Source organism: Nyctereutes procyonoides, unplaced genomic scaffold (assembly GCF_905146905.1).
Source record: "Nyctereutes procyonoides isolate TBG_1078 unplaced genomic scaffold, NYPRO_anot_genome, whole genome shotgun sequence".
In the NCBI taxonomy this organism is placed as follows: domain Eukaryota; kingdom Metazoa; phylum Chordata; class Mammalia; order Carnivora; family Canidae; genus Nyctereutes; species Nyctereutes procyonoides.
The window spans coordinates 74419973-74445301 of record NW_026575140.1 but is presented as its reverse complement, the minus strand read 5'-3'; the positions used below and the strand labels follow the sequence as shown (position 1 = coordinate 74445301).

Sequence of the window (25329 nt, the reverse complement as noted above, 5' to 3'; positions counted from 1 at the left end):
GATGTTCTTAGAAGCATTATTTATAATAGCCAAAAAAATGAAAACAATGCAGATGTCCATCAATAGATGAATGGATGACAAAATATGGTATATCTGTATAACGAAATATCAGTCATAGAGATACTGATACGTGATACAATATGGATGATCCTTGAAAACATTGTTTGTTTTTTTAAAAGATTTTATTTATTTATTCATGAGAGACACAGAGACACAGGCAGAGGGAGAAGCAGGCTCCATGCAGGGAGCCCGACGTGGGACTCTATCCTGAGTCTCCAGGATCACACCCCGGGCTGCAGGCGGCGCTAAACCGCTGCGCCACCGAGGCTGCCCTGGTTTGTTTGTTTTTTATTTTATTTTTATTTTTTTTTTAAATTTATTTATTTATTTATTTATGATAGTCACACAGAATGAGAGAGAGAGGCAGAGACACAGGCAGAGGGAGAAGCAGGCTCCATGCACTGGGAGCCTGACGTGGGACTCGATCCTGGGTCTCCAGGATCGTGCCCTGGGCCAAAGGCAGGCGCCAAACCGCTGCGCCACCCAGGGATCCCCTTGTTTGTTTTTTAAAGAATTTATTTATTCATGAGAGACACACACATACACACACAGAGAGAGGCAGAGACACAAGCAGGCTCCACGCAGGGAGCCCAACCTGGGTCCCAACTCAATCCTGGGTCCTCGGGATCAGGCCCTGGGCTGAAGGCGGCGCTAAATCACTGAGCCACCCCGGCTGCCCAAGAACATTAAGTGAAGGAAGCCAGTCAGGAAAGACCGTATCTTATACGGAAGACTTGCTCTGAATCTGTTCATTTCATTTATATGAAATGTCCAGAGTGAGCAGATCCAGAGAGAAAGGAACTAGGGCTGCAAGTTACTGGGAGAAGGAAGGAATGGGGAGTGAGGTTTGTTTTTTGAAGTGATGAAAATGTTCTGGAATTAGAGGCGGTACTTGCACAATTTTGTGACTATACCAAAAGCCACAGATTGTACACTTGAAAAGGGTGAATTTTTATGGTTTGTAAATCGTATACTTTTCTTTTAAAGATTTTATTTTTATTTTTTTTTAAATTTTTATTTATTTACGATAGTCACAGAGAGAGAAAGAGAGAGGCAGAGACATAGGCAGAGGGAGAAGCAGGCTCCATGCACCGGGAGCCCGATGTGGGATTCGATCCCGGGTCTCCAGGATCACGCCCTGGGCCAAAGGCAGGCGCCAAACCGCTGCACCACAGGGGGTGCCCTAAAGATTTTATTTTTAAATAAACATGGGGCTTGAACTCATAACCCTGAGATCAAGAGTCATACGCTCTACCAACTGAGCCACTTAAGTGCTCCTAAATTGTATCCGTCGAAAAAGTGTGCAGGAGGGGCAGGAGGGTGGCTCAATCAGTTAAGCGTCTGACTCTTGATTTCGGCCCAGGTCTTAGTCTCAAGTTCCGGAGTTCCAGTTCCATGCTGGATTCGACACTGGGTGTGGAGCCTACTTTTTAAAAAAATGCATAGGGCAGCCCGGGAGGCTCAGCGGTTTGGCGCCTGCCTTCAGCCCAGGGCGTAATTCTGGAGTCCCGTGATCAAGTCCCACGTCAGACTGCCTGCATGGAGCCTGATTCTCTCTCCGCCTGTGTTTCTGCCTCTCTCTCTGTATCTCTCATGAATAAATAAATAAAATCTTTAAAAAAAAATGCACAGGGGCAGCCCCGGTGGCACAGCGGTTTGGCGCCGCCTGCAGCCTGGGGTGTGATCTTGGAGACCCGGGATCGAGTCCCACATTGGGCTTCCTGCATGGAGCCTGTTTCTCCCTCTGCCTGTGTCTCTGCCTCTCGCTCTCTCTGAATGAATACATAAATAAATCTTCAAAAAAAAAAAAGAATTGTATTTAAAACAAAATAAAATAAAATAAATGCACAGGAAGCAGGGCACTTATGCCCATTTTATAGATGAAGACAATGATGACAAATTTAAGAAATTTACAAAGTTCTAAGCCAGTATATAATGAAAATAAAACTCAAATTCAGTCTTCTGATTCTATTGGCAGTTCTCCCAAGCCAAAAGTCAGACTTTGAGTATACCTGGTTCAGCAGTTCTTCCTGACATGTTATATCATTTTATCCCATATCACTGGCTCAACTCTACAGCACTCATCCACTCTTGCAATGGATAAACAGCATTCTTTTATTGAGTGTTTGTTTTGTGTCAGATACTTTACACATTATCTTGAATCCTTTACAACAATCCAGATAAGGACACTGAGAATCAAAGAGGTTAAACACTTGCCCAAACTCAAACAACCTGTAAATGGTAGAGCCAGGATTCAAAGCCAGCCTTTCTCATGATGACTCTGCCTCTTTTTAACTCTTGTATGTTCCTTACTGCTTACTGAACGCTTATAATGAGTCAGACATTACTCAAAATTCTTCACATAGATTATTTCATTTAATCCCCACAGGACTCTCTCCCCTAAAAGGAAAGAAGGTTAGGGGGAAGAAGAAGGAGGCCAAGAAGATAGCTGATCCCATATTTGAGAAAAGGCCCAAGAATTCTGGCATCAGACAGGACATTCATCCCAAAATGGACCTCACCCACTTTGTCAAATGGCCCCACTACATCCAGCTGCAGCGGCAAAGGGCTATTCTCTATAAATGGCTAAAAATGCCTCCTGTGATTAACTAGTTCACCCAGGCCTTGGACCACCAAACAGCTACTCAACTGCTTAAGCTGGCTCACAAATACAGACCAGACACAAAGCAAGAGAAGAATCGGATATTATTGGCCAGGGCTAAGAAGAAAGCTGTCAGCAAAGGGAATATTCCCACTAAGAGGTTGACTGTCCTTCGAGCCGGAGTTAAGTGTCGCCACATTGGTGGAAAACAAGAAGCCTCAGCTGGGGGATCCCTGGGTGGCGCAGCGGTTTGGCGCCTGCCTTTGGCTCAGGGCACGATTCTGGAGACCCGGGATCAAATCCCGTATCGGGCTCCCGGTGCATGGAGCCTGCTTCTCCCTCTCCCTCTGCCTATGTCTCTGCCTCTCTCTCTCTCTCTCTTTCTCTTTCTCTCTCTCTCTGTGTGTGACTATCATAAATAAATAAATTAAAAAAAAAGAAGCCTCAGCTGGTAGTGATTGCATATGATGTGGATCCCATTGAGCTGGTTGTCTTCCTGCCTGCCCTGTGTCATAAGATGGGGGTTCCCTACTAGCATTATCAAAGGGAAGGCCAGGCTGGGGTGTCTGGCCCACAGGAAAATCTGCACCACTGTTGCCTTCACATAGGTTAATTCAGAAGACAAAAGAGCTCTGGCTAAGCTGGTGGAAGCCCCCAGGACAAATTACAATGACAGATATAATGAGATTCACTGACATTGGGGAGGGAACATCCAGGGTGTAAAGCTGGTGGCTCCCATTGCCAAGTTAGAAAAGGCAAAGGCTAGGGATCCCTGGGTGGCACAGCAGTTTAGCCCCTGCCTTTGGCCCAGGGCGCGATCCTGAAGCCCTGGGATCGAATCCCACAACGGGCTTCCAGTGCATGGAGCCTGCTTCTCCCTCTGCCTGTGTCTCTGCCTCTCTCTCACTGTGTGCCTATCATAAATAAATAAAAAAATTAAAAAGAAAAAAAAAAGGCTAAAGTACTGGCCACCAAATCAAGCTAAGTGAATACTTATGAATTTTCTGTACATAAAAGTAATAAAGGGAAAAAAAAGTAATAAAGAGGATCCCTGGGTGGCTCAGCGGTTTGGCGCCTGCCTTTAGCCCAGGGCGTGATCCTGGAGACCCCGGATCGAGTCCCGCGTCTGGCTCCCTGCGTGGAGCCTGCTTCTCCCTCTGCCTGTGTCTCTGCCTCTCTCTGTGTGTGTGTGTCTCTCATGAATAAATAAAATATGTTTTTTTAAGTAATAAAAGTTCTCTTTCAGCCAGTGTCAAAAAAAAATTCCCCACAAGAGTTCTCTGAAATAGGTACCACCAATATCTCTATTTTACAGGTGGGAAAAACAACTGTATAAAGAGGAAATCTAGGGGCACCTGAGGAGCTCAATTGGATAAGCATCTGAGTCTTCCTTCATCTCAGCGCAGGTCTTGATCTCAGGATCATGAGTTCAAGCCCCAAGTTCAGCTCTACACTAGGCGTGGAGCCTACTTAAAGCAAAACAAAAACAAAAAGAGGAAAACTATTCTATCACAGATGTCAGGGCTAGAGAGTAACAAAGCCAGGATACGAACAAAGCAAAGGCTGCTCAACTTCAGAACCTGTACCCTTAAGCACTGCATTATAGAAGTTTACATATTTTATTATTTTTTATTAAGATTTTATTTATTCATTCATGAGAGACAGAGACACAGGCAGAGGGAGAAGCAGGCTCCATGCAGGGAGCCCAATGCAGCACTCTGATCCCGGGTCTCCAGGATCACGCCCTGGGCTGAAGGCGGCACTAAACCGCTGAACCATCTGGGCTGCCTGGAAGTTTACATATTTTAAAACTCTGTATGCCTAGAAGGATATATGTCAAGCTTTATAACAAATTTTTGTTATAAAAACATATTGTAAAAAAGACAATTCTTCATTTAAAAAAAAAGTAAAAAATCTTGCCTGGAATTATTGTTTGATTGTGGCAGCTTCCAGGAGCTTTTGATATGGACCACTGAAGCTCAGCCAAGACCAATTGATGCTGATTCTTTGGAACTATGACATTAACTGAATTACGCTGCATAAGAAAAACATCCTTGCAAATGTGCTTCCTGAAGAGTGCCTAAGAGGCAGTATGTCATTATGGTTGGAAACAGAGACTTGGGAATTTGACCTGTGTATGACCTCCATTTTGACCACTTACCAGCTGAGTGACACTAGGCAGGAACATCTATCTCACAAGGTGGTGAAGGTAGATCATGTATTAACAAATAACATTATATAATCTAAGTGCTCCTACATTGTGAGTGCTCAACAATACATATGCATTATTATTAGCAATAACAGAGGACATAAAAACTTTAAAATGTTTTGCAGTTCCATTTTTAACCCGAAGTGTCTCAGAAGAGCTGTCTCTCATTTCCCTTTTTAAAGCCACATCCCTCTTTCCTCTGGTAAGTTTTCAGGGTCAATTTTCAATACTTTTCTTTGTTGCTCTCTGACTCCCCAACCAAGTCTATAGTTTTGAAATATTTGTTCCTTACATCTTCACTCATTCCTTCATTCACCCATCCAACGAACATTTCCAAAGGGCCTAATTTTTGCAATCCACTGCTACTATAGAGAACTTAAAAATTAGGCCCTGCCTAGACAGTTGAGTCTTGTTCAGCAAATAAAAATATAGGAAACTGGGGTGCCTGGAAGGCTCAGTCCGTTAAGCATCTGCCTTGGGCTCAGATCATGATCCCAGGGTCCGGGGATAGAGACCCACATCCATAGGGCTCCCTACCCAGTGGGGAGTGTGCGTCTCCCTCTTCCCCCTCAATCCCTCTACCCCTCCTTATGCTCTCTTTCTCGCTCTGCACTCTTTATTTATTTTTTATTTTATTTTTTATTTTTTCATGAGACACACACACACACACACACACACACACACACACACACACACACACACACACACACAGAAGCAGAGACACAGGCAGAGGGAGAAGCCGGCTCCATGCAGGGAGCCCGACATGGGACTCGATTCCGAGACTCCAGGATCATGCCCTGGGCTGCAGGCGGCGCTAAACCGCTGAGCCACCCGGGCTACCTGCACTCTCTCTTTCTAATAAATTAAAAAAAATTTTTTTTTTTAATATAGGAAACAAAATTTGAATCTCAACGAATAATTTCTCAGTATAAGCATGTCCCGGGCAATCAGCGCGGAAGGGACGGACTCTAAAGTAATATAAATTCTATAAAAGGACGTGCAAAGTGCTGTGGGCACACTCCCTCGAGTCGGCCTAAATTCTGATCCGGCTGATTTAGGAAGAATCGCCCTGTCCTGGGGGGAGAAACGTACCACCGTACCTCCAGATTGGAAGGCTGGCTAAACCGATACTCCTCAGCCGCCTTTGCCAGCCGCGGTCGCTAGGTGCCGCCACAAACACATTTACGGGAACCATAGAAAAACGGGGGACTAGACTGCCTAGAGAGGCTTCATCCAAAAGCCCCCGGATCCTCCTCGGATCCCTTTGCGGCTGAAGAGACGCAAAGCGCGTGTGGAGAAGGTCTCACGAGACTGAAACCAAGTCTCGCGATCTTTTCTTTCCTTTTTTTTTTTTTTTTTTTTTGCCTAGCGACTGACAACAAGGCCGGTAGCTCTACGTCGAAGCCCCTCGAGTGGCCTGGCCTAATATTGGGTGAGACCCTGGCCCTAGGCTGGGGTTCTTTCCATACAGGGGAGACGGATTCAGAAGGGCTACAGGTAATCCGCCCTCATGCTAGCAGAAATAGCACTCCCTTTCTCCCCCCAAGAGGGATCTAAGGGACTCCCTTGCCTCCAGCCCTCCCAGCTCTTCCCATCGCCTTGACAGCCGTTCCTGCTCCTCTCCCTTCACCCCACTAGCAACCACTCTGCTTCCCTTCACTCCCCAGGAAGCTTCCGTGGGATCCGACCTGCAAGACGGGGGCGGGGGGTGATGCTCTTGGGATTATTGGATGAGACCCAGAGACTGGAGTTTACCCTCTCTTCAGGTAAACAAGGTGACTCCGGAGACACAGCATTTTCTAGAGCCTCTTCATCCTCACCGCCCCCGCCCCGAGATACCCCAAGAGCCTTGGGAAAACTGACCCACCCTAAGGAGAGAGCTGCCGTCTAAGACGAATACTGCTCTGCCCCTGCGCGGTATCCACAGCTTGGATTGGTATCCACAGCCTAAGTTGACTGCCCTTTCCCTCCTTCCTCAGCCAGACTGCCCACAGTTCCTAAATAAGCCCTGCAGCAGAGTGAGCTAACCCCTTGACCTGGAGCCAAGAAGCCTTAAGGGAAATTTGAATGGGTGGTGGTGGTGGTGGTGGTGGTGTGAAGGTTTCATGTAAAACTGGTGGCTGGGGTAAGGAAGAGGAACCAGCGCTGGTTTGGAATCAGCTCATATCCTGTGATTGTGTCTCCTTTCACTTAGACCAAGATTGTTGAAAACCAGACATATGATGAGCGTCTAGAGATTACCGACTCTGAAGAGGTTGCAAGTGTTCATACTCCAACCCCAAGACACAAAGGTAAGAGCGGAATAAAGAAGAAGGAAGAGAAAGGGTTCTCAAAACAAAGACCAGGATGGATCCATGAGGGTCTGGTCTCCAAGAAGTTCCTATTTTATAAAGCAAATGTTGCCTGTCAGAGTCCTGTTTGGCAAACATTTGCCGTTGTTTGTGTTTTCTAATTAGTTAAGCGGGGAGAAACATAGCCCCTCAGATTCAGGATTTTCCTCCAACCTGACCAGTGTTCCCTGTCACCATTTGCTTCATGATACTGCTCTGCTCACAATCTGCCAGGGATTCGTGGTTTGTTTGTTTGGATTTACCAGAACTGTTTACTCAGTTGTTGTTTTTTTTAAAGGTTTATTTATTCATGAGAGACACTGACTGAGAGGGAGAGGCAGAGACACAGGCAGAGGGAGAAGCAGGCTCCCTACAGGGAGCCCGATGTGGGACTCGATCCTGGATCCCGGGATCACGACCTGAGAAGGCAGGCATCCAACCGCTGAGCACCCCCCGGGCATCCCTGTTTACTCAGTTTTGAAGATGCTTCAGTAACCTGTCCTTAACTTGCATTCCCAAGCAAAATCTCAGTGGAATCTTTATTTTTTTAAAAAAATATTTTATTTATTTATTCATGAGATACACAGAGAGAGAGAGCACTAGAGACACAGGCAGGGGGAGAAGCAGGTTCCGTGCAGGGAGCCTGCGGTGGGACTCGATCCCGGGTCTCAAGGATCACGCCCTGGACTGAAGGCAGCGCTAAACTGCTGAGCCACCCGGGCTGCCCTCAGTGGAATCTTTTAACAGGACTTGACACCGTCATTTACTCAATAAACATTTTTTTAAAGATTTTATTTATTTATTCATGAGAGACACAGAGAGAGAGGCAGAGACAAAGGCAGAGGGAGAAACAGGCTCCCTGCAAGGAGCCCAATGTGGGATTCGATCCCAGATCCCGGGATCATGCCCTGAGCCAAAGGCAGACACTCAACCGCTAAGCCGCCAGGTGTCCCACTCACTAAACATTTTTGAATGCTTACCATGTGTCAGCCTTATGCTTGGCACTAGATATACTGTATTAAAAGAGACATTGACTCTGCTGCCCCAATGCTTGTAACCATGGGAGATTGGTGACAGATGAGTAAACAGATATAATTACAAATATGGGAAGAGCATTGATGGAGGCAAAGGGTTTGATGTGATGGGGAATAATGGTGAGGCGTGGGGTCTACTTTTGATGGAGTGGTCGGGGAAGACCTGAGGAGGTGTCATTTGAGACCGAAAGATAAGAAGGATCCAGACATTGAGGAGAAGTAAGCCAGGAAAAGAGAGCAGCAGTGAAATGTAAAAAAGACCTCAGGCCAGAAAGAACTTGGGTTCATTTAAGGAAATGAAAAAGACCAGCATATGGTAGGAGGGAGTGGCTTCAAAGGCAGGCAGGCCAGAGGTAGGCAGAGGTAGCCAGGAGGCCTAACAAGAGGAGCTGTAGGGGTCATGTTGCTTTTGTGCATGTCTTGTATTGAAAGGTTCAATGATGAAAGTCGGGAGCTAGTTGGGAGGACTGCTGCAGTGGTTGAGTTTAGGCAAAAGTGACTTGGGTGTGGTGAGGAAAGTAAGAATAGAGAGGAGACAAATACAAGATAATTGCCTATGGGTTGGATTTGGCTCTTGAATTGGGAATCAAGGATGACATCTACGGTTGCTTGTTTATTGTGGTAAATCTACCTAACATAAAATGTACCATTTTAATAATTTTTAAGTGTACAATTCAGTGGCATTAAGTGCATTCGCGTTGTGGTGTAACTATCTCTACTGTTTCCAGAGTTTTTTCATCATCCTGAACAGAAACGACTCATTAAATGATAACTTCCCATTCCCCTGTCCCTGGCAGCCCCTGGTAACCTCTGTTCTACTTGTTATCTATGATTTCACCTATTTCGTACTCCACAAAAGTAGAATCATACAACGTTTACTCTTTTATGTCTGGCTTCTTTCACTTAGCATAATGTTTTTGAGGTTCATCCATACCATAGCCTGTGTTCATTTCCTCCCTTTTTGTTTTTTTTTTCCTTTTTTTTTCCCTTCCTTTTTGTAGCTGAATTGTGTTGTATGTATAACCACATTTTTTTTTAATTTTTATTTATTTGGGATCCCTGGGTGGCGTAGCGGTTTAGTGCCTGCCTTTGGCCCAGGGCGCGATCCTGGAGACCTGGGATCGAATCCCATGTCGGGCTCCCTGCATGGAGCCTGCTTCTCCCTCTGCCTATGTTTCTGCCTCTCTCTCTCTCTCTCTCTCTCTCTCTCTGTGTGTGTGTGTGTGTGTGACTATCATAAAAAAATAAAAAATAAAAAATAAATTTTTATTTATTTATGATAGTCACACACACAGAGAGAGAGAGAGAGAGAGAGACATAGCCCCCCCCCCAAATAAATAAATAAATCTTTTTAAAAAAGCAATCATTGAACATGGTTTTCATGCCAGTTACTATCTTATATGTGATTATACTTTAATTGTTCAGAATAGTTTTGTCTTATTTTTGTCTTATTTTTATCTTATTGTTTGGACACTGATTCAGTTTTATATTTATTATTTGCCAGGAGCTGGGTCAGTTCCTTTCACTTGAGTTTTGTCATTTGATCCTTACAACAGTCCTGAGTGATAAATATTACTGTCTTCCTTCAGACCTGGGAATACCGAGATTCAGACTAAGTCATTTTGTCCACATCATAGAGTTGTTCTTCAATCCCAATCTTCCATTAATCCAGCCCTCTTGTCATTTTACTAATTACTAACCTCATTTTACCAATGTGTAAACTAAGGGCAGACTTGGTATGATTTCTAAAACAGCAGATAATCAACTGGTATAACGTCTAACCTAATGCCTTATGCACATCAATGCTTAGTAAATATACCCTGAATTGAGTCAATAGAGCCATGACTAGAATTCAGTCTCCTTTAACTAGATGTTTATAGGCCCTGTTCCATAAATAGAACATAAAATATTATAAACTAGAAATGCTTGTCTTTAAAAACCATCTGAATGATCTAAAGGGAAATTTTTCTTCCAAGGACTTCTTCATTCCACCCATCTTCCTAACAAGACTATGGCTGACAACAGCAGTGATGAGTATGAAGAGGAAAACAACAAGGTGTAGTACAACCCACAGCTTCTCGTGGAGTTTCTTCCTTTGAGCTGTTGGTAGTTAGTCTGAGGTAACAGTATTCAGTAGTAAACATTTCTTGAATACTCACCTCCAGGGGTTGGGTTGGGTTGGGTACCTTTGAGCTCATGTAGGAAAATAAGGAGCAAAGTCTTAAGATTTTGATTCCTTAAAAAAGAGAGAGAGAGAGAGATTTTGATTCCTTAAAAAAAAAAAATAAGATTTTAATTCCTTCAGGAGTAAAGCCTACTCTTAAGCTGACTTTTTTTTTTTTTTGGATTATTTATTTATTTATTTATTTATTTATTTATTTATTTATTTATTTATTTATGAGAGACACGGAGGGAGAGACATAGATAGGCAGAGGGAGAAGCAGGCTCCCCTAGGGCAGCCCGATGTGGGACTTAATCCCAGAATTCTGGGATCACTGCTTGAGCCAAAGGCAGATACTCAACCACTGAGCCACCCAGGTGCTCCTACAGCTGACTTTTTGTGAGGAATTTCATGTAATACAGGCCAGTGTTTTGCGGACTTCACTGATTGTAAGAATCAAGTAGGATACTTATCTTTAACCATATATATTTCCAGTAGTTCCCACCTAAATCTACTGAATCAGAAGCCTGAGTGTTTATATTTTTAACAAGCACTCCAAGTAATTCTTAGGATAAAGCAAGTTTGGAATTATTGGTCTAGACATCTGTTCATTGTCAACATTTGGGATACCTCCAATATTTTATGAAAGAGACTTTAATTTTGAAGTTTTAAGACCCAGATGTCATTTTGTTGTTGTCCTGTGAACCTAGAGGATTACTCTGTTTCTGTATGAAAGATGGAGAGATGCCTACAGCTCTAGGCAGGACCTTGAAGCTGTGCACCTGTTCTGCTTAACAGCCATTGTGTTCAGTCTTAGCACGTAATCCAGCAGTTACTTTTTTTTTTTTAATTTTTTTTTTTAATTTATTTACGATAGTCATACAGAGAGAGAGAAAGGCAGAGACACAGGCAGAGGGAGAAGCAGGCTCCATGCACCGGGAGCCCGACGTGGGATTCGATCCCGGGTCTCCAGGATCGCGCCCTGAGCCAAAGGCAGGCGCCAAACCGCTGCGCCACCCAGGGATCCCAGTTACTTTTTTTTTTTTTTTAAAGATATATTTATTTGGGGGGCTGCAAAAGGAGAAGGAGAGAAGCAGACTCCCCACTCAGCAGAGGACCCCACACAGGGCTCCATCTCACGACCCTGAGATCATGACCTGAGCCTAAGAGTTAGAGGTTTAACATACTGAGCCACCCAGGAGCCCTGATGGTTACATTTGAATTGTCCTTTAAGAACAGGAGCTTTGGGGATCCCTGGGTGGCGCAGCGGTTTGGCGCCTGCCTTTGGCCCAGGGCGCGATCCTGGAGACCCGGGATCGAATCCCACATCGGGCTCCCGGTGCATGGAGCCTGCTTCTCCCTCTGCCTGTGTCTCTGCCTCTCTCTCTCTCTCTGACTGTCATAAATAGATAAAAATTAAAAAAAAAAAAAAATTTCTCTAAAAAAAAAAAAAAAAGAACAGGAGCTTTGCAAACATATGAAGAATGATATTTGAAGGAATGCAGAAAGCTGTAGTAATGTAGATTAATTGCATAAAAAGCCTAAGAGGTCACATTTTATTTTATTTTATTTTATTTAAGATTTTATTTATTTATTCATGACAGACACAGAGAAAGAGAGAGGCAGAGTCACAGGCAGAGGGAGGAGCAGGCTCCACGCAGGGAACCCGACCAGGATCATGCCCTGGGCTGAAGGCGGCGCTGAACTGCTGAGCCACCCGGGCTGCCCCGCCCCCATTTTTTAAAAAAAGATTTTATTTATTTATGAGAGAAAAATATAATAAATAAAGTATTAAAAAAATAAAGTAGAGGTACCTGGATGGCCCAGTCAGTTGTGTGTCTGATTCTTGATTTTAGCTCAAGTCACGATCTCAGGGTCATGAGACTGAGCCCTACTTCTAGCTCCTGCTTAGTGGAGTTGTCTTCTCTGCCCCTTCCCCTCACTCAAGGGTGCATGCTGATGCACTCTCTCCTATTTTGTAAATAAATAAATCTTTTTTAAAAAGTAAATAAAGTAGTCCCATTTTGTGACTAGTATGCTGTTTTATTTTATTATTACTATTTTTTAAAGATTTTATTTATTTATTCATGAGAGACACACACAGAGAGGTAGAGACATAGAGAAGCAGGCTCCATGCAGGGAGCCCGACGTGGGACTTGATCCCAAGACTCCAGGGTCACACCCTGAGCCAAAGGCAGACACTCAACTGCTGAGCCATCCAGGCGTCCCTAGTATGCTGTTTTAACATTTTATGCACAAAGTAGTTATTTAGGCATTTGTCTGTGGCATATAAAGCCCCTCTGCCTTTAGATTAGAGATTTTGCAAAGCATAGCTTTGAAGAACCAAAGTAAAAGTGAGCAGTTTCCTAAACTGACCTTCTAATTTTGTACATTCACCCTAAATTTTTCTAGTCTCCATCATGCTGTGGCCAATGTTCAAGACTCATTTATCTAATTCAGTGTGCAACCAGAATCAGCAGAAAGGATCTATTTTTGAATGATCTTTAAATTGACCATCAGTATTCTTAAAAAGCTCCTTTCCCTAACAAGGATAGCTCTGGCAGATTTTGAATTAAGAAAGAACATTCTGTGGGCAGCCCCAGTGGGCTTTAGTGCCGCCTTCAGCCCAGGGCGTGATCCTGGAGACCTGGCATCGAGTCCCACGTCAGGCTCCCTGCATGGAGCCTGCTTCTCACTCTGCCTGTGTCTCTGCCTCTCTCTCTCTCTCTCTCTCTCTCTCTCTCTCTCTCTCTCTCTGTGTGTCTGTCATAAATAAATAAATAAAAGAAAGAAAGAAAGAAAGAAAGAAAGAAAGAAAGAAAGAAAGAAAAGAAAGAAAGAAAGAAAGAACGAACGAACACTTTGGGGCACTTGAGTAGCTCAGTTGGCTAAGCATCTGACCCTTGATTTTGACTTGGGTCAGCAGGGTGTGAAATCTAAACACTCCCCCCACCCACCTGCATTGGGGTCACACTGGGTGTGGAGCCTGCTTAAGATTCTCTCTCCCCCTCTCCTACCCTTACCTCCTTTCTCTAAAAAAAAAAAAAACAAAAAACAAAAAACAAAAAACCCATACCACTATAAGAGATTCTTATCAATGTATACCAATAGAGCATAGTCACTAAATAAATTGTGCAACTTTGTGTCATTTGTCACACACATATTACGGATTAGTTAAAATATATCCTAATCCATGTATAATAAATCCGTTATGCTTAAAAGAACACATGACCAGAAGCATTTTTGATGTAATGTCACATTTTTTTTAATATGCCAATGGTTGCTTTACTGTAAGAGAAACGTTAAATAATTTTTAAAACTAGAACCAAACATCTCTTAACCTCAGTATAAGCCATATGGCAGGGCACCTGGGTGACTCAGTAAATTAAGTGTCTACCTTTGCCTTTGGTCATGATCTCAGGGTCCTGGGACTGAGCCCCACATTGGGCTCCCTGTTCCACAGAAAGTCTGCTTCTTCCTCTCCCTCTGCCCCTCCTCCTGGCTTGTGCTCTCTTTTCTCAAATAAATAAATAAAATTTTTAAAATATATTTTATTTGTTTATTCATGAGAGACACAGAGAGAGGCAGAGACACAGGCAGAGGGAGAAGCAGGCTCCATGCACGAAGCCTGATGTGAGACTCAGTCCCAGGACTCTGGGATCATGCCCCAAGCCAAAGGCAGACGCTCAACTGCTGACACCCAGGCATCCCATAAATAAAAATCTTAAAAAAGAAAAAGCCATATGGTATATGGAAACCAAGCTTTCAAAAACCTACTTTTATTTTTTAAGTTATTTATTTATTTATTTATTTATTTATTTATTTATTTATGTTTATTTATTTATTTTTAAGTAAGCTCTGTGCCCAACAAGGGGTTTAAATTCACAACCCTAAAAAATAAATGAATGAATGAATGAATGAATAAATAAATAAATAAATAAATAAATAAATAAATAAATAAATAAATGGATTCACAACCCTGAGATCAAGAGTCACATGCCCTACCAACTTAGCCAGTCAGGGGCTCCTCAAAACCTACTTTTAAAGGGTACCAATTGGTTATCCTTCAGATCATGAGGGCATACCATAGGCTGCAGGCCACAGAGGCAAGGACATGGACCTCATCCCAATGCCCCTGCAAGTCCCCAAACCAGACTCCACCTCGTACACTTGAGAGGAGAGGATGATACTTAAAGAACCAGAAGCTCAGAAAGGTAGATTTTAATGCCAAGAATGGGAGAGTCTCTTATCTTTAGATATAACATGTCATTGCATTTAACTTTCGAGGAAGGGAAGGGAAGTATGAGTAGGTCAGGTTCCTACCGAAGAGAAGTGTGACTGAATGGAAGAAGACCCACAGTCTGGAACTGCTGGTTGGAATTCAGGCACAGGGTTAATTATGAACCTTCTTCGGATAGTTAGAAGCAACTTATGCTGGGCCATCTTGCAGATTAAATGCTAGATTTCCTGTGATCCTTGTGAGTATGAAGATTCCCTAAATTTGTCTTCCAACTTCATGGTCCCCCATTTCCTTCCAAAATAACTCATCAAGTTACCTTCTGCTTCTTTAAAAGCCCCTAACTTTTGGAGTTGAAGCTGAATAGATAAGTTTATGCATAGTTTTGAGGGTCTCCTAAGTAACAGACAAAATAGATAATTATTGGATAAAATTTATACCGAAGCCTCAAGGAGAAAAATAGAATATGGTTGTAGAAAGTGAGGACCCAGTTTGTAGCTAGGCAGGAGTAAATGAAAGTCCTTGGGGCCTTTCTGGGGAGCGCCACCTTCTCTTTCTGGTGAATCGGTGCCAGGCGGGAGGGTGTCTGTGGGAGCAGTAGGAGGGCTCGGGGCATGGGTACACTAAGCTGCTTTTTATGTGGTGCCTTCTCTGCCTGCCCTGCCCCATCTCAGGAGAAGAAAAAGACCTCACAGCTGACACCTCAACGAGGCTTCAGTGAAAATGATGATGATGATGACGACTCATCTGAGACAGATTCTGATGAAGATGATGATGATGAAGAGCATGGGGCCCCTCTGGAAGGGTGAGGAAAGCCCCCCTAGCTGAGGATCCCCCAAGCCAGGGAAGAATACACTGGCCTTGGAAGAGATGAGTTGGGAGTGAAATTCTAGCATCTCTCTTGATCTCCCCTACTTAGTAGGATTTTCAGATATCTCAGAAACCAACAATGAATTTTCCTCCTTTTGGGGCTGCACTGCTTCACTGAGTTCTGTGATGTCATTTGCATCATCTGAAACATTTCTGGGTTTGGGGGGTTCATGAGGATTTGCTGAGTAAATCTAAAAGATGGTCCCTGCCTTCAAGGAGCTCTCATTTTGGGAAACGGAAAATAAAATGTATGTACATCCCTAAGCAATTCTGTTTAGCAAGGAAAACATATCTGCACAGGAGCATTTCTGCTTTAGGCTCAGCTCCTTTTTGGAGGTGTGGAGAATAAGGACTTCAGGAGCCCCACATGGAGGCAGATGTTCCTGGGTGATGCTTCAGTAAAAAATCTCCTTACCCAGGGGTGCCTGAGTGGCTCAGTCAGGTAAGCATCTGGCTTTAGCTCAGGTCATGATCCTGGGGTCCTGGGATCAAGAAAGCACCCCCACCACCACCACCACGACTGTGCTTTGTCTCTCTCAAATAAATAAAAGAAAATCTTAAAAAAATAATAATCTCCATATGCTGTTCCAGCCGTTGTGCTAGTTGAGTCATGACTCACCCCTAGAGGTTTAGATAAGTGGCTTTTAAGGCCCATCCATTTCAAATACCATTACTGGTTAAACAAAGTAATGATGGTGTAGCCAATCTGTAGAATTCCATCTGGCCATTAAAAAGTATAAGGCAGGGGATCCCTGGGTGGCTCAGCGGTTTAGCGCCTGCCTTCGGCCCAGGGCATGATCCTGGAGACCTGGGATCGAGTCCCACATTGGGCTCCCTGCGTGGAGCCTGCTTCTCCCTCTGTCTGTGTCTCTGCTTTCTCTCTCTCTCTTTCTCTCTCTCTCTCTCTCTATATCTCTCATGAATAAATAAATAAAATCTTTAAAAAAAAAGTATAAAGCAGCACTTCATACACTGTAAAGAACAATCTCCAAGAGAGTAAAATTTTAAAAAGATATAAAAGAATGTTTATGCTGTGCTACCATGTGTTTTAAAAAAAGTATTACAGAGACTCTTGCTAAGAAACACTAGAGGCTAATAATAGAGATTACTTTGGAGGGGGGACCTGGTGGCAAGGGGCCAAGGGTGGAAGTGAGCCACAACTCCCCACTTTATACATTTTGTACTTTTCCTTTTATATCTGTTTGTATCACTTATTTTAGTAGTTTAATAAAAATAAAAAGTTACCTGTGGATCTTCCACCTGCAGGTAGACACTAAGTAAATGAGACAAAGGTTTCATCCCAGACTGACTTTTCATGCTTCCCAATTTACATCATGATCATATCCTGCTTTCTTTTCTTTTTTTTCTGAAGATTTTATTTATTTATTCATGAGAGACACAGAGAGAGAGAGAGAGGCAGAGACACAGGCAGAGGGAGAAGCAGGCTCCATGCAGGGAGCCGGATGTGGGACGCGATACCGGGTCTCCAGGATCACGCCTTGGGCTGAAGGTGGCGCTAAACTGCTGAGCCACCTAGGCTGCCCCATATCCTGCTTTCATATATTATAATCTGGGGAAATAGAAACTTCATGTTAATAATATATTTAATTTTTAAGCTACTTTCCCCAGAAGGACTTTATTAATAACTTTCCAAGTCACTTATATACTTTGCCAATGTTCATTACATTTTACTTAATTAATGTGTTCTACTGTTTTTTTTCTATATACATTTCCTATATCAATACAAGTGCTTTTTAATAACTATACAATATTTGGGGCTCCTAGCTGGCTCAGTGGTAGCATGTACAACTCTTAACCTCTGGGCTATGAGTTCAAGCCTCACACTGGGGATAGGGCTTACTTAAAAATTAAAAATAATAATAACTACACAGTATTCAACTAGATATGCCTAACCATCTCTCAAGTGTTAGATATTTTGTTTCTTATTTTTCTTGGGGAAAATTATTTTCATGTCAGAAATTAAAATCTTGGGGATCCCTGGGTGGCGCAGCGGTTTAGCGATCCTGGAGACCTGGGATCGAATCCCACATTGGGCTGCCGGTGCATGGAGCCTGCTTCTCCCTCTGCCTATGTCTCTGCCTCTCTCTCTCTCTCTCTCTGTGACTATCATAAATAAATAAAAATTAAAAAAAAGACTTTGTCTAAAAAAGAAATTAAAATCTCATGTCATGTCAATTCTACCTCAATTAAAAAGAATTAAAATTTCATGCTGTACTTTTTCCTCATCCCTTTCATTCAAAAAAAGGAAACAATTTATGCTATGTTCTGAATTACTTAAAAAACGTTTTGAATTTTCCTCAGCTCTTTTATTCTGTCAGAGATAACTGAGCTAATTATAATCCATTTTATTTTTTAATTTTTTTTAATTTTTATTTATTTATGATAGAGAGAGAGAGACAGACAGAGACATAGGCAGAGGGAGAAGCAGGGTCCATGCACCGGGAGCCCGACGTGGGATTCGATCCTGGGTCTCCAGGATCGCACCCTGGGCCAAAGGCAGGCGCCAAACCGCTGCGCCACCCAGGGATCCCTATAATCCATTTTATTTTTCCTTTTTTTTTTATTTATTTTTTATTTTTTATTTATGATAGTCACAGAGAGAGAGAGAGAGAGGCAGAAACATAGGCAGAGGGAGAAGCAGGCTCCATGCACCGGGAGCCCGACGTGGGATTCGATCCCGGGTCTCCAGGATCGCGCCCTGGGCCAAAGGCAGGCGCCAAACCGCTGCGCCACCCAGGGATCCCTATAATCCATTTTATAATCCATTTTAAAGTGGCCTTGCGAACCACCCAAGAAAGGCAGATGTGCACGGGGCAGAAACCAGGTTCAGAGTCACAGGGTTTGGTCAAAGTGACCAGGGGGTTAAACCGGGGCTCAGCCACATCTGCTCTTCTCTGGCCACCAAGAACCATATTTTCCTTTCCCCAGGGCCTATGATCCTGCAGATTATGAACATTTGTCAGTTTCAGCTGAGATTAAGGAACTCTTCCAGTATATCAGCAGGTGAGCGCTAGGCCCTCCTCCCATGACCCCCACCCCTTTCCCACCTCTAGTCTAAAACAGGCCCATCCTAGATTTTTTTAGGCTGAACAGGAAAGTCCATTTCTCTGATTTTCTCTACCTTCCCTTGGCAATGTCTCCTAGGTACACACCTCAGTTGATTGACCTGGACCACAAGCTAAAACCTTTCATTCCTGATTTTATCCCTGCTGTTGGGGATATTGACGCATTCTTAAAGGTACAGCTGGAACATCCTAAAAATTACTTCCTAGGTGTATCCTCAGATCCCTCTAATACTGTTAACAATTCAGTGAATTTCCTTGGCTAGCTCTGGGTACCTTGATATATATTCTTCATTTCCCTGGAGTTCTTAACTTTGCTCTCCAAATTCTACTCATTGCTATTTAGGTAATACTTGATTATTACCCATTTTTTACTCTTTGTTCCTTTCTCTTCTTAACCAGGTCCCACGTCCTGATGGAAAGCCTGACAACCTTGGCCTGTTGGTATTGGATGAGCCTTCTACAAAGCAGTCGGACCCTACGGTGCTCTCACTCTGGTTAACGGAGAATTCCAAGCAGCACAACATTACAGTAAGATACCAGTCTACTACGGGCCCCAGCTGGAGAGGGCCAGGAGCTGAGGCCGTGCTGCTGCCTGTGTGGTTGATTTCCTGCCTATCAAAAGGAATGGCTATGGTTTCAGGCCAGCCCTATTTTTAAAAGAGTTTCATTGAGAGATACGTACCATGAAATTTGTTCTTTCCGATTTTACAATTCTGTGATTTTTAGTGTATTCACAGAGCTGTGCAAACATCACTGCTATCTAATTTAAGAACACTTTTAGGGAGCATGCAGAGTTTAGGAGGAGTGGGGAATGAGGAGTGACTGCTAGTGGGTATGAAGTTTCTTTCTACAATAATAAAAGTGTTCTTTTTTTTTTTTTTAATTTATGATAGTCACAGAGAGAGAGAGAGAGAGAGAGAGAGAGAGGCAGAGACACAGGCAGAGGGAGAAGCAGGCTCCATGCCGGGACCCTGATGTGGGACTCGATCTCAGGTCTCCAGGATCACGCCCTGGGCCAAAGGCAGGCACTAAACCACTGAGCCAGCCCGGGATTCTCCAATTTTTTATTTTTTTGAGTAAAATCCTCCCTCACTCCTTTTTTTATGGCTGAACCATATTCCATGGTATGGACATACTACATTGTGTTTACCCATGCTCCAGGTGTTTCCACTTTTATTAATATGCTGCTATAAACTTGTATGTATGTACAAGTTTTTGCACGGGCATATATTGTAACGTAGGAGCACGTATGTAGGAGTAGGATTGCTGGGCCCTGTGCAAACTGTTTCACATTTTGAGGAACTGCCAAACTGTTTTCCAAAGTAGATGAACCATATTACACTCCCACGAGCAAAGAATGAGAGTTCTAGTTGCTCCACATCCTCACCAACACTTGTTATTGTCCATCTTATTTACTCCAGCTATGCTCGCGGTGTGACATACCATCCCACTGTGGTCAGTTCTATCCTGTTCACCTGCCCCCTTTGCGTGGCTCCAGCCATATTATACCAGACCTTCCCTCTCATCTTCATTGCCTGCTGTCAGGCTTCCCCATTCAACAGCTACTTGCTGTATACAGAATAGCAGCATTTGAGCCATCCTGTTAGAATAAGGGAGCTACTTTAATGCCATCAGCCAGGGTTTCCCTTATTTTTCTAGCAACATATGAAAGTAAAGAGCCTAGAAGATGCAGAGAAGAATCCCAAAGCCATTGACACATGGATTGAGAGCATCTCAGAGTTACACCGTTCAAAGCCCCCTGCAACCGTGCACTATACCAGGTAAGAAATACCACCCTCTTCCCCACAGTAACCCCTATTAACCTTTACCACCTGCAGACCCATTGCTTCTGAAAGGAGGGCCCACAGGCTGAGGACATACCGGATTAACCTCAGGTCCTGTGGGTCCTGGCAGCTCCTGGCTGAGACTGCAGATGTAAAGACTGATTTATCTGATATTATTGCTTAGCCATTCCCCAGACCCTAGACCCTGGATAAGTCTGTCAGGTTGTGTTCTGAAATCCTTCTGTGGCCGACCAACCACCACCCTCCCTACTAGAATCTCCTGACGCAGGGTTGCTGATGTCATTGCTCCACGTGCTTATTTATACTTACCTCTGTCCATGCAGGCCTATGCCTGATATTGACACGCTGATGCAGGAATGGTCTCCAGAGTTTGAAGAGCTCTTGGGCAAGGTAAGCGGAGGAATAGGAGCTACAAAAGTATGGCCTTTGCTTGAGGGCCCAGTCTTGGCTCTCTTCCTGTGTCTTTTTTAGTTTTTTTTTTTAATTGATCACCTTTAAATATTTTTATTTATTTGAGAGAGAAAGAGAGAGGAAGTAGGAAAATCACTTCCCACGTTGGGCTCCCGGTGCATGGAGCCTGCTTCTCCCTCTGCCGGTGTCTCTGCCTCTCTGTGTGTGTGTGTGTGACTATCATAAATAAATAAAAATTAAAAAAAAAAAAAAAGGAATCTAACACATAACTGACTGAGCCTCCCAGGAACCCCTTAAGTTTTTCTTTTTTGAAGATTTTAAACTCCCAACATGGGGCTTACGTTTAAAAGATCAAGAGTCATGTGCTCTACTGAGCCAGCCACGTGCCCCTCTCTTCCTATATTTTTATTATCATTCGCTTTTTAACTGGAGTATAATTCACAATCAGAGACATACATAATAATTTTCAGCAACTGAACACCTTTGTGTAACGAACACATCAGGTCAAAACATAGAACATCACTAGCATCCTAGAAGCCCACTGTGCCCATCTCCCAACATAATCACTCCTGATTTCTAACAGCATAAACCACCCTTGCCTATTTTGTGTGCTGTCTAAATCTAATTGTACTCTTTTGTGTCTTTATTTCTTTTGTTTTTAAGAAACTTAAAAGTCACAATGGGGAAAATGTGATAGTTTAGATTCAAAAATAGAGTTCTAAGTACCAATAGTTACCATTAAACAAACTTGGGACACCTGGGTGGCTCAGTGGTTGAGCGTCTGCCTTTGGCTTAGGGCATGATCCCAGCGTCCTGGGATCAAGTCCCACATCGGGCTCCCTGCATGGAGCCTGGTTCTCTCTCTGCCTGTGTCTCTGCCTCTCTCTCTCTCTCTCTCTCTCTCTCTCTCTGTGTGTCTTCCATGAATAGATAAAAAAATAAAATAAAAAACCCACAAAGCTTAAAAGAGTGATGGACTAAAAAAAAAAGAAATTTAAATGTGTATTTACGTATGACAAGATTACTGTCCAAGCAAAGAGCTCTTCCATATTAAGAAAAGGAAACTGAGCAAACACAAGTAATGGGTTGTTGGTCATCCTATTTAAAATCACTACACCAGCCACACCATGTTCCTTACCCTCTTTCTCTGCCTTTTCTAATACTTACCTACTGACATACTCTATCCCTTATGTATTTTGGTTTTTGTTTCTCCCTATTAAAATATAAGCTCCATGAAGACAGAAGTTTTTGGTACACGTTTATTTAATGGAGGAATTGTTGTAAAAGCAGAGAATTTGAAAACAATTTCTTTCCTTAGCATTTTAAAGCTGTAGATGAGGAAAAATGATTAGGGAAGTGAATAGATTGTAGTACGTTCATTTGGTGAAATATTTAAACAAAAGAATGTTATTTGACCTTATTTTCCTCTGCTATGGAAAAAATATCAATTACATATTAAGTGAAAAGAGGAAGCTACAGAACTACACACACTCTAATTTTGGTAAAAAAGAGAATTGTTGACAAAGCCAATGGTTTTTAAATTTTTTTAAAAATTTATTTATGATAGTCACACAGAGAGAGAGAGAGGCAGAGACATAGGCAGAGGGAGAAGCAGGCTCCATGCACTGGAAACCCGACGTGGGATTCGATCCCGGGTCTCCAGGATCGCGCCCTGGGCCAAAGGCAGGCGCCAAACCGCTGTGCCACCCAGGGATCCCCCAAAGCCAATGGTTTTTAAACTTACAGTATGACTTGTTTAGATCCAGAGCCTGTCACCTAATATGTCATGTCCATTTTTTCTGTTCCTATCGTTTCCCAGGCCCATTAGGCATTGTAACAGCAAGCACTCATAAATACTTGGCCAGAGCCTAAGGTCAGCTCCTTCTTCACAAATACACACAGAAAGATAGCATGGCAGTGTAGTTTACTTATAATTTTTTTGTCCTTTTAGATCATCTGCTACTATGGTGGTTAATGAATGTGACCAATTCCTTTTTACTGATCCAAGAGGGGAAAAAAGCATCTTGTGTTATTTGCTGGGGCTTCCATGACAAAGTAGCACAGACTGGGTGGCTTAAACAACAGACATTTAGCTTCTCACACATCTGGACGCTACAAATCCGAGGTCAAGCTGTCGGCAGAGTTAATTTCCTGCAGGGCCTTTGCCCTGGCCGTCTTTCCTGTGTGTGTCTGTGTCCTGACTTCCTCTTCTTACCAGGACACCAGTCATACTGGATTAGGGTCAACCCTAATGACTTCATTTCAGCGTATTTATCTCTTTTAAGACTGTGTCTCCAATACAGTAATATTCTGAGGTAGGAGACATTAGGACTTCACTATGTGAACTTGGGGGGATTCAGCCCATGACACGCCTCATGCTAGGAGCTCTCTTCCTTCAGAGAGAAAGGGATTGGGGCTGACCCCTCTGAAACGTTAGCCACCTGACTTTGGTCTGTCCCGTGCCCCTCCTAGGTGAGCTTGCCCACGGCCGAGATTGACTGCAGCCTGGCCGAGTACATTGACATGATCTGTGGTAAGCCTTCCACCCCTTCCTTGTCCCCATCTCTGGACAAATACATTGTGGGCTTTGCTCCTTTGCTCTGAGAAAGATGGCATCTTGAGTTAGAGCTCTCGCTTTAAGACACTTTGCAGTTTGGTGGCACTGAAGGTGGTATTTGGGCTTTTGTGACATACACACACACACCCTGCCGAGTCAGAGTGGCACATCCCATCTGGGAGAGGCGTGGGTGTCCTAACCAGGAACACCCCATGATTCCCAGTTCTTTGGTTCTGCTCACGGGAGCTCTTGGTTTCAGCCATCCTAGACATCCCCATCTACAAGAGTCGGATTCAGTCCCTGCACCTGCTCTTCTCCCTCTACTCAGAATTCAAGAACTCCCAGGTGAGACTGGCGGAAAGAGTGCCTTCTGCTGTGGTGCGGAGCGTCTCCACTCCTCCCAGTTGGCTGTGATTTGTCCTTAGACTAGGGAGGACGTTCCTGCAAGAGTTACCGTCTTTCACAGAATGACCCTTCCCGTCATTCACAGAACAGCAAGCAGGAGGGGTGGGGCTTTCACAGGAAGGGGAGCAGAAGAGCTGTGGGCCTTGGGGGTGGCCAGGCCTGGGAGGGTCTGCGAGGGACGCTCGTTCTTATGGGAGAACCATGTGGCTCAGTGAATGGAAGCAGGGCAGAAGGAAAAAAGGGGTTCATCTTGGAAGGAGGTGGGGCAGATTCCTAGCTGTTTTTTAAAAAGAAAACACCAAGGAATTGTTCTGAAAGTAGAATGGGGAAAAAATCGGGAGTTTCACAAGTTGTAAAGAGGTTAGTTGTTGCTCAGCTATAGCAGCCAGCAGACCAAAAACGCCATGTACCCTCTCCTCTTCCCTCACAGCATTTTAAAGCTCTAGCTGAAGGCAAGAAAGGATTCACCCCTCCATCCAACCCCTCTTCCCAAGCTGGAGATGCAGAGACATTAACCCTCAGCTGAGACACCCCCAGGTCTCCCCGTTCTGAGCCTGAGCTGGCTCCTGTCCCCCAGCTGAGGAGAGAGCCACCGGCCACACGGCGGCCATGCCGCACCACAGCCTGTTGCGGGGACGCCGACGTCCTGCTGCCCTCTGCCTCTCTGTGTGCCTTCCGTGAATGGCTTCTGCTCATCTCGGGTTTTCTTGCCACGGGAATTATGTATCTATGCTGCTGTGGGGACTTGAGTTAGAAAATAGAAGGATTGGAACGTGTGGGGTTCCAGGGTGCTCAGGCTGAGAGGAAAGCTTAAAAGATGTTCTCTTTGAGATAGCGATGCAATTCTTTTCTTTCATTCCTAAAATTAGTTGGCAAAGATTTTCCAAATAAAACACTCTTTATCTTTCGGTTGTCCTGCTGTTCCATAATATGAAAGAGAAGAGACAGACTAAACATAAGGTGGAGATAAGGATCAGGCCCAGTGATGGCATTAAGTGAATAGTAGCTTCAGCAAATCAATTTTGTGAAAGATCACGTCTCGCTCCTCCAGGGTTGGCAGTAGAGGGCAGTCATCTTCTGGAACCTATTTTTCCTGGGGGTCTCTCACCAGTTACTGCTGGGACCTTACAGGCTACCTGCCTGTCCAGCTCCACTGGCCAGGTTGTGGTTTCCGGGTGAGGGGTGATTGTGCCTTGGCCAAGGGTGGTAGTGGTGGTAGTAACAGAGACAGGCAGATTCAGGAAATCATTTGGAGGCTGTATCAGCCAAACTCCAGTCAGGAAGTCAGAAGCCTGCTAGTTTTTTCTTTTCTTTCTTTCTTTTGGGGGTGGGGGGCAGGGAAAGGGAGAGAGAGAATCAAACAGACTCCATACCCAGCACGGAGCCCCATCTCACGACCCTGAGATCATGACCTGAGCCCAAACTGAATCAGGCACTTAACTGACTGCACCATCCAGGCACCCCCATGCTAGTTATTCCTAACAAAAGGTGTTAAATATGGGAAATTGGTCACAAAATTGGGAGGGCTGACAGAGCAAAAGGGAGAAGGGAAGGTGTGCTGC

The 25329-nt window shown here is 43.9% G+C and overlaps 1 protein-coding gene and 1 pseudogene across 2 annotated transcripts; both read left to right on the top strand.

The window, feature by feature from the left end:
• Window positions 1–893: 893 nt before the first annotated feature.
• Window positions 894–6898, top strand: LOC129496930 (60S ribosomal protein L7a-like; annotated as a pseudogene).
• On the top strand, window positions 6235–24675 carry IFT46 (intraflagellar transport 46). 2 transcript variants are annotated; one of them, XM_055306503.1, is made up of 13 exons: window positions 6235–6368; window positions 6638–6807; window positions 7066–7162; window positions 10212–10291; window positions 15308–15438; window positions 18453–18527; window positions 18669–18762; window positions 18989–19117; window positions 20249–20370; window positions 20718–20784; window positions 23278–23338; window positions 23622–23707; window positions 24198–24675. In XM_055306503.1, the coding sequence occupies exons 4-13, from the start codon at window positions 10247–10249 to the stop codon at window positions 24291–24293; spliced, it is 906 nt and encodes a 301-aa protein (XP_055162478.1). In that variant the 5' UTR covers window positions 6235–6368; window positions 6638–6807; window positions 7066–7162; window positions 10212–10246; the 3' UTR covers window positions 24294–24675. The 2 variants fall into 2 exon arrangements, with proteins under 2 accessions (XP_055162478.1, XP_055162477.1); XM_055306502.1 differs by lacking the exon at window positions 6638–6807.
• Window positions 24676–25329: the final 654 nt, after the last annotated feature.

What these genes read in the sequence shown, in the direction of transcription:
- IFT46 (XM_055306502.1), top strand. Translation starts at nt 10,247, where the DNA reads ATGGCTGACAACAGCAGTGATGAGTATGAAGAGGAAAACAACAAG. An exon ending in CCAAGCAGCACAACATTACA is followed by an intron (nt 19,118 to 20,248) that starts GTAAGATACCAG and finishes TTATTTTTCTAG; the next exon opens with CAACATATGAAAGTAAAGAG. An exon ending in GTACATTGACATGATCTGTG is followed by an intron (nt 23,339 to 23,621) that starts GTAAGCCTTCCA and finishes TCTTGGTTTCAG; the next exon opens with CCATCCTAGACATCCCCATC.